This window comes from Argiope bruennichi, chromosome 4 (genome assembly GCF_947563725.1).
Source record: "Argiope bruennichi chromosome 4, qqArgBrue1.1, whole genome shotgun sequence".
Taxonomy (NCBI): domain Eukaryota; kingdom Metazoa; phylum Arthropoda; class Arachnida; order Araneae; family Araneidae; genus Argiope; species Argiope bruennichi.
This window is the reverse complement of record NC_079154.1, coordinates 83,344,678-83,354,242: the sequence shown is the minus strand read 5'-3', so window position 1 is coordinate 83,354,242 and position 9,565 is coordinate 83,344,678. Positions and strand designations below refer to the sequence as shown.

General features: G+C 28.7%; 1 protein-coding gene across 1 annotated transcript; it reads right to left on the bottom strand.

Moving 5' to 3' along the window:
* Positions 1-8,393: 8,393 nt before the first annotated feature.
* LOC129966360 (zinc transporter zipt-7.2-like) lies at positions 8,394-8,947 on the bottom strand. The gene is made up of 2 exons (XM_056080782.1): positions 8,902-8,947; positions 8,394-8,791 (listed from the first exon to the last, which is right to left on the bottom strand). Exons 1-2 carry the CDS (start codon positions 8,945-8,947, stop codon positions 8,394-8,396), a joined length of 444 nt encoding a protein of 147 aa, XP_055936757.1.
* Positions 8,948-9,565: the final 618 nt, after the last annotated feature.

Here is a 9,565-nt window from a genome sequence, read left to right as displayed (position 1 = left end):
TGGCACTTGCCACTGACAAGCCCGCTGTTACGAAGACAGCGATTTAAGCCTGAGGGGGACGTCTCTTATTTTTTATAGCAGCGCCAACTAGGGCCAAGAGTACGACTTTGCCACTCACGCATCATTCAGTCGCTTGCACAACCCCTTTTTACAGGAGGGCACATTCACACATCTCACAGATAGAACAACCATGCCCAAACGGGGACTCGAACCCGGGACGCCCAGATCACGGGGAAGACGCGCTACCCCTATGCCAGGACGCCGGCAGACTAAACAAGTTCTAACCAGTATAGGCATTATATTTAAATATCAGTTACAATCCCGGCTTCTCCCTTAACTACTATTTCTTAAAAAATTGTATAAAAAGTAGTAATAAATAAAAAGTATCAAATGCATAAGGGAAGACACCATTATTCTTTTTAATAACAGATTTAAAACTTTCAACGTTTAAAGAAATCACAAAATTTTTCGAAAGAACATCATTTTTTTTAGCAAGCAAGATTTTTATTAGCAAGCATTTACTCTACAGGCAGTTGAAATATAACCAATAACCAATATATAACCAAGAAATAGAGAAGAATTCCAGAATTCATTGAGGCAAGGAAAAGCACTCCTAGCGGTGAAATAAAGAAGTTGCAAAAATAATTGAAAAAATAAAGGGGACGGGCTAAAAAGTCCAATTAGAGAAATATATGCAATATAGTGATAAAAACACAGGAAACCGATTAATGAAGTTATTATCTGTAAAATTGGCAGAAATATTTATGATTAAAATTATGAACTTCTCATTATTTAAAAAGGGGTTCGTCTTAAAGTGAAAAAATGTATCCTCAGTTCCCCTCCACTCTTTTCGAAACCGGTTTTCAATTTTTTATTCTATTTTTGTTTAATTTCTTTATTATTTAAATTTCACTTACCGTTGCCTAACTCGGAATAAACTGTTTGATGATACCGAGGAATACATACATACATATATACAACAAATAAACGCAGATAGAACCATAGCTAGAAGAGAATAAATCCTTCAGTTCATATCATTAAATGTCTCAATTAGAACCAAAAATTTAATCTATAATAACAAATTAATATAACGAGTATTCTTTGCATTAAAATCTAGAGAAATATTCTGTTCAGAAATTCACTGAACCGACTAAAAAAATTGAAAAGAAGAAAAAATTCAACTATGTTTTGCATGTTATTTTTTTAAAAAATCCAATTTTTTAATTGCCACAAACCATTTAAATGATTTTTAATATCTTTTTATATTTCGCCACACTAATTAATTATTCTTTTCAACAATGATTAAACCAACATTAAGAGAAACCCAGTTAAATTCAATTAACGAAAAACCAAGTTCCGAAAAAGGAAAAAAAATCGAAAATAAAGCATTGTCTTTTACACCACCAAGCGTGACAATGAGAAAAAGAAAATTCTCCCTCGAGTAAAAACATCACTTAAACCCAACACAAGCAAAAGAGGCAAAAGAAAAATCACTAAATCACCGATTCCAGAGATGGATTTTGGAATGATGAAACACACTCCCAACAAGAATCAACAGGTACCACTCTATGCAGAGAACGGTAAACGCCGACCCCGAATATTTAACAAGAGGAAGTCTTAGCAATGCTCGTGTCATGCACCAGCTAATTCCAAGTTTTTCAGGAAGTGTGGATAAACCACGGGCGGCGGTGTTCTCCCTAATTTCGGACATGGGTATATAAGGTAGACTTGGTCTTGCAGAAATCATTCATTCCTCATCCACTTCTCCATCCGATCAAAGGCAAAAGGGACCTGGGATAGGATCTAGTAGTTGTGATCAAGTCTTAGTCAAAAACAAGGTATAACTTTTGCTTCGGTATTTGGTAAAGGTTTATGTGAAATTCTGAAGTGCTTTTTTTTCTTTCTTTTGCTTCAGTTTAAATCTCCTGTTGTAACTCTTAATCCGGTGAAAGGCATCCATAATTGTTTCAATGTGTATTTATTTTTTATTGCATAAATTTAAAAGCCTTAGAATTTTCATATAATTATAAATATATATAGATAGGCATCGATATAATATCATATAAAATTATAAGAAATATAGAGTATAGCATTAACTATGGCAAGCATTAAATTAATGTACTTTTTAAAAACAAGATCTTTAATACTGTAATGTATTGTACCATTTCCACTATTATATGTATATTAATTAAAATATATGTATTAATTTAAATGATATGTAGTTAAAATTATAATTATTAACATTACATCATTCATACATTCAATGAGTATTTCATTGTAGCTGTAGAATCAAATATATAAATTCCTATGTAAATGAATGATTGCTTTATGTTGGATTTTCTATAGGGTGCTACATTTTTTGCAAAGAATTGTTTAAATAAAAAAGTCTTAAATTTATAGAAATTATTTTTCTTTTCATCAAAGATAAATATCTAAAATGAATGTAAAAATCCATTCTATTGTAATCTATTGTTTATTATCTGGCTCCTGCCTAAATTTGATACATTTACATAAATGTAATTTCTAAATGTTATTATTGCTAAGCTTTAACCTAATATCTATTTACCAGGGTTATTAATATTTTTTTAGTAAGACAGAATTTAATTATTTCATTATGTAATGTGCTATAGTATTAACTTATTAACTCCTATATAACAGTTGCTTGGTTAAATAATTTCTTAACAAGATAATATTATTTATGATTGAGATAATAATCTATTAAAAATATTCGTTGACTGGAATCCAAAATATTGCAGGGGAAAAAATTAAAGAAAAACACAAACATAAATATTAGACATTTACATTTGTGATCATTTATATCCAATCATAATAGAAGACTAATTATAGAAAAGTAATGATAAGCAATTACAATATATTTACCCCATTTTTTTTAAATGTCATCCTTAAAAGCATAATATCCTATGTAAAATATAAATATTCGTTTCTTATTAATTTCTTATATTTGCTTATATCAATCTAACAAATGAATAAATTGCAATTACTTTTTTGAAGCCATTATAAAAATAATAATAATAAATGGAGACTATAAAATGTTTGCCAAAAGATGAGAATAGCTGTACAAATAATAATTTTTACTTGCTTTAATGTAAAGATCATTAACTGCATCAATATTCTTTCATTATAAAAATTCATGCTTCAAAAAATGAAAAACTGATGCCAAGAAAATCTTGATTTGTAAAGAACACATGAAAAAAAGTAATATGATTTAGTTTTAACAGATGTCCATAATTTACTGTAATAATGAGTTTGCTGATATATGAATATTTCAAATGCAAAGATGGAGCGACATTCTTAACAAAGATAATTCAGTTACATTTAACTCATCTTAATAATGCTTTTTTTTGCAAAAAACTAGGTTGATACTAAAAGGGTAATTTCTTATTGTATGTCTTCTCAATATTTCCCAGGATTGCTCAAAAAGTTTTAAAGCAAAAAAAAAAAAAAAAAAAAAAAAAAAAAAATGTAATTTTCAAAAAATAATATTTTTGAGTCTTTTTTAAAGTTTGTAAATATAATAAAACAGTAAATATAATAAACAGTTCGATTTCTGAAAAAAACAGTTACTATTAAGATGTTGAACTTTTAAGAGACTTTCCGATATTCTATTGAATAGAAAGAACATTTTTACTATGTGAAACCTTCAGGTTCTAAAAAAACTGACTAAATGAACTAATTTTGCAGAGATGTATAATGATATGAAGGCAAATTTCATTTAACACTGCTATAATGTAAAAACTTGTATAATTCAATAACAATTTTGGGAGCGAATTTCAGAAAAAGTAAAAAGAAATTAAAAAGTGACAAATATCAAAATAAATGACTTAACTAAAATTTTATAATGATTATCAACTCCATATTTTTTAATTATTTTTTATTTCGTTCCTCGAAAAATATTTTAATTTAGAATTTAAAAAACACGTACTATACATTAATATCTTCTAAACGTAAGAAAGTGAATTATATTAAGAAGATATTTTTTTATAAAAATTCCTTTAAAATATTAAAAAGAAATATAAAAATATTTTAAAGATTGAGTTTAATAATATTAAGTATTTTCAAACACATACCTTAAATTTGTATTTAAAAACGATACTGCAAAAATAATTCATAATTGATGAAACAGCAAGTACAGTGCACTTTGGATATTTTTTTAAAAATTAGAAATGAAAGTTTCCTCGTCAATTCTCGTAGATACGAATAAGTATCAACGTTAAAAATAGATATAAATCGCTTGGAAGTGTTTTACTCAAAATGCGAAGACAAAATCGTTTCCAAATCTTTGTTAAGAAGGAAAAAATCTTTGTAAAGAAACTTGTTTACTAGAATACTAATATAAATCAAAAATAGACAGTTAAGTTTCAAAAATAAATTAATCCTTCAGACTTAATCTGCTAAAACATTAAGTACGCGAACGAAAGGGAAACCCGGAAAGTTTTAGAAACAAATTTTGGCAAAAATTTCCGAATTCCAACGTTCGAAAAACATATAACTTCCTACAATTATAGTTAAAACGATATAATCGGCGGAACTTCATATCAGACAAAATCAAACTTTATTGCTAAAAATCAAGCTTTATCATTAATTAAAGGAAAAGAAGTGAGATTAAATTATCGTCATGCTCTGAGAAGTCGATTACCTTCATTGAATTTGCACACGTGCGCGTCAAACGGTTAAGGTTTGCTGAATCGGAAACAATAAGAGGATGAAATCGAATCGAAGTTAATCGTTTTTTTAATTGTATGACTTATTGGACTGAATATGCATGGTCTTGTGCCAATAAATCACATTATTTTGCAAATGCCTACTTTTTTTACTTCATTTCTGTTGCTATGATTGATTAGGTTGTAAACCCTTAGTAGAAAATTAAAAAAAAATTATGATGGATTAATTAGGTGTTTTAAAAAATTTAGGATGAATTAGTTTATAGTTATTGAACTATTTTATTGTTTCTATATTTTAAGTTATTAATTAAAGACATGTTATTTATAGGCTCAAACCTGTAAATAACGCAATAAAATTAAGCAATGATGAATAAAATGAAGCAGCAAACATGGAATTTTAATTATATAAATAACATAAAAATAAATTAAAAAAGCTTTTTATGATTATATGAAATTTTTATGGAAATTACGGTTTGTGCTTTATTTGCTAAATCACATTATTATTCACAGAAATAATCAATTAGATAAGTTGCAATATGATTTTTAAATATTTCATGTCTTTTTATTATTGTTAATATGCAATAAAGAACATAATTTTTTTGACAGTTTTGCTGGTGCATATCTGACTTATGCAGGTTTTTTTTTAAATATATAAATAATTTTAAATATACAATATATTAATTATTAATTATCAAGCTTCATTTAGAGAGTTAGATTTATAAACGTATCTGAAATTAAAAGTCTTTATTTGTCTAAAACCATTCGGAACTATCTTAAACAGATAAAACTTTGCTAATAAAATTATGATAGATTCTCTTCATTTCTGTATTAAATTATAGTTTGGAGTCTCTTTTACAATTTGCATAACATTTAAAATCATTAGATAAAATTTCATGCATTTTACTTTGATCTACAAATTCAGATTCTTTAAAACAACAATATATGTGAGTCACTATTCGGTTAAGTTCGAAATTTCCATTTCAACGTTCTTCACATTAGTCTACAAAATGGCTCGAATGCCCTTATATTTATGCAGACGTCGTTTTCGAAGAAGGATTTATATACAGAAACCAAAATCCACGATCGTACATTGCCTCAGTTCGAATGTAGAAAGGTTGCTATGGAATTCTACAGATCTTTTTAGAATTTTTTTCTCATTCAATGTGTGTGACTTGAAACTAGAAGCAGCATTTGGGAGACTAAATCTCTGCGAGTTCAATAGTCAATACATTTCGGTTTCTACTTCCTAAAATCCAGGATTTTGAGAGGAATGTGCTTTCTTTCTTTATCTGTTGACGTCGAGCATTGTTTCAATTTTAAATCCCTAATAGATTTAGGAATTTATTTTAAATGCTAATAGAAAATATTTGCTTGTAGCATTTGGAAGTAAAGAGTAACTGAGTATTATTTGGTTTACGTATTTTTATTTGAAATGAAAAAGATAAAAGCAGCAATTATAACAGATTAGTGATGTAAATAATAATAATATTTTTTTTTTAAATTATAGAATGCTTTTACTGATAAGAAGTAATAGCAGTAATGTTTTAATTTTTAATTTTATTTCTTTAATATGAATTTGAAATACTATCATATTAAAATTCATAAAACTGAAGGAGAATGAACTTTTTGCAGATTAATAAATCGAACCCTTCTGCAATAATTCGAAATTTTGGATACAATTATATATTCTATAATTTAATGTCTTGCACAGTTTTAATCAATTTCTTTTTACAAATGATTAGCAAAATTTCTAATGCAGTAATGATACAGCACTTGAAAAATTAAAGCCTTTCAAATCGAAACGAAGTTTGCATTCCACCTTAGAAAGAATAATAATGATTGCATTGTTATCACATATTTATAAAGCACGAAAAAGAACACTTTAAAAAAAGTGCATATATAGGTTTCTAAAACATCCCAAATTATAAATATGAACGTTTTTTATATTTAATATTAAAAAAATAAATATGAGTAATACATTTATGACATTTTGCATTAACATAATCAAAAATTATACATCTATGGTTTTTCTCTTACTGACGAATGTATTTCAGTATTTGTGCTATGATTATGCGAGACCTGAACTGACTTACAAGAAATTAAATATGCTATTTCTTGTGTTTCAGATGAGATTTTGTATCAAGGCCTGCCTTTTGGTCTTGGTAGCAGCTGTTTACTTGGCAGCAGCTGAGCCAGAACCTGAACCAGGGTATCATGGGTAAGACTACAATCTTTTATATATAATCATTAAAATGACGAATCTGAATATTTAATAATATAAAGAAAGTAAAAATATCTAATTTTGTTCATACGATTTTAAAAATATAAAAAACAAACAAAAATTTTAAGTTTTTTTTCTTTAAAATTAACTACTTTAATAATTTTTAAATGTCATAAAATTAGTCTAAAATTATAGCTATATATTGTTTAACAAAATCTTTCATATTGTTCCAAATAATAAAATTCTGTTCTTCATATTAAATTAAAGATTTTCATTTTAAAGATTTGTATACATTTTTGTAATAGTTGACCTAACTTTGCTAAATGCAAGAATAAATGTCATAAAAATATTCTGAGGTGAAATTTTGACAATGTAATTCTCCCGCAATTTCATTAACGCAATAAAACAATTTTCAAACCTATAATTAAATATTGCATCCATTTTTTCAAGAGAACAATTCAAGATTTAAAATAATTTTAACGATGAAATGATGAATACAAAAAAAAAAAATGGCAATAAATTTTTTACGTGAAATTTTAAAAATAATTCAAAATCATAATTGGAAAAACTTTCTCAAGCTTCATGAAATATTTTAATAAACAATGATACAATTATTTTTGATTTAAATTATTTCTGGGTTTTCATTAAACTAAAATAATGTTATTTAAAGTAAATAAAGTAATATACTACTTTATTTATAAATGATTATTTTATTTGAAAACTGATATCTGAATATGGTTAGTTAAATTTTAATTTCAAACTTTTTCCAATATTTTTAAAAGGTTGGAAAATATTTATTTATATCTTAATCAGCAGAATTTTAAAATTCAATGAAAATATTTTTTTATTTGAAAATACAGAATTTTTATTCAAAATTTCATCGTGTCCTGTTGTTATACTATAATCAAGATAAAAAGTTTTCATTACAACCAAAATATATTTTATATTTTAAAATTTGCTTTGTTAGTTTCTCATCCCAGACATAGGGTATCAAAATCACTAAGTTTACAAAGTAATTATATATTTTTTATCATTCTAAAGAGAAGGACACGTATAATATTTTTCTAATTTCTAGATATCGTTTGATTATTGATATATATTTTTTCCTTAAACAGCAGTTTTAAATTTCTTTCTACCTTACGAAATTTAAAAACAAATTAAATTCCTGCATGACTGAAATTTTCATCACTTTATTTATTATAAATAAAAAGAGGCATCATAAGAAATTTTTATGATAATCTAAATAAACAAATAAAGATAATTATAACAAATTAACATGCAAATTTATTTCTAAAATCTTATGCTTGATGATCTTAAAATGCTCTTTAGAAAAAAACTTGTAAACCATGAAAACGTAAAACATCTGAAATTGTTATAATTTTAAAATATGATAACATGAAAATGTTTTTTAGAAATTTATTTAATTAACTATATAAATTGTTTTCATTTTTGTCCTTTTAGAGATGATCATGGAAAGCAAGTCATTGTAGTTAAGGACAAGCAAGAGCATCATCATCACCATCACCATCATCATCATCATTCTCATGGACATGAACATAAACACGGACATGACCACAAGCATGATCACAAACACGGACATAAACATGAACACGGCCACAAACATGAACATGGTCATAAGCACGAACATGGTCATAAACACGAGCATGGTCATAAGCATGAGCATGGTCATAAGCACGAGCATGGTCATCATCATGGGCATGAACACAAACATGAGCACGGACATAAACACGGTCATGAACATAAACACGGACATGACCACAAACACGAGCATGGACACAAGCATGGTCATCATCATCATCATGGACATGATCACAAGCACGAGCATGGACACAAGCACGAACATGGACATAAGCACGGCCACCACCATCTGCACAAGCATGGTCATGAGCACGGACACAAGCACGGTCACGAGCACGGACATCATCATGGCCACGAACACGGTCACAAGCACGGACATGAGCACGGACACCATCATGCCCACAAGCACGGACACGAACACGGTCACAAGCACGGACATGAACATGGTCACCATCACGGACACCACCACGGACATCACCACGCCCACAAGCACGGTCATGAGCACGGACACAAGCACGGACATGAACATGGACACAAACACGGTCATCATCACGGACACCACCATGGACACAAGCACGGTCACGAACACGGACACAAGCACGGTCATCACCACGGACACAAACACGGTCATCATCACGGACACCACCATGGACACAAGCACGGTCACGAACACGGACACAAGCACGGTCACCACCACGGGCATCATCATGGACACAAGCATGGACATGATCATGGACACAAGCACCATCATGTTTTCAGTCATCATGGTCATGGTTTTCATGGTTTGGGTGGCCACCATGGCTTTGATTTGTTGCGTTGAGAAGTTTGAAGAAAAGCCAAATGAATTTTCTGATCCTTCGCGATGGACATTCTATGGCCATCATTCGTCATATATTAAATCCTCCAGTATGAAAGGACTTTTTATCGCTACTGCCAAAGTCTTAACAAAGACACCTCTTTGGTATTTCAATTGAAGCATGGTGGCATTGTGTAGAGAGCTACATAATAAAAATCTTAGAAGTTCCAAGACTCACGGGTTCGACGCTGTGCAGACTAAGTCTTA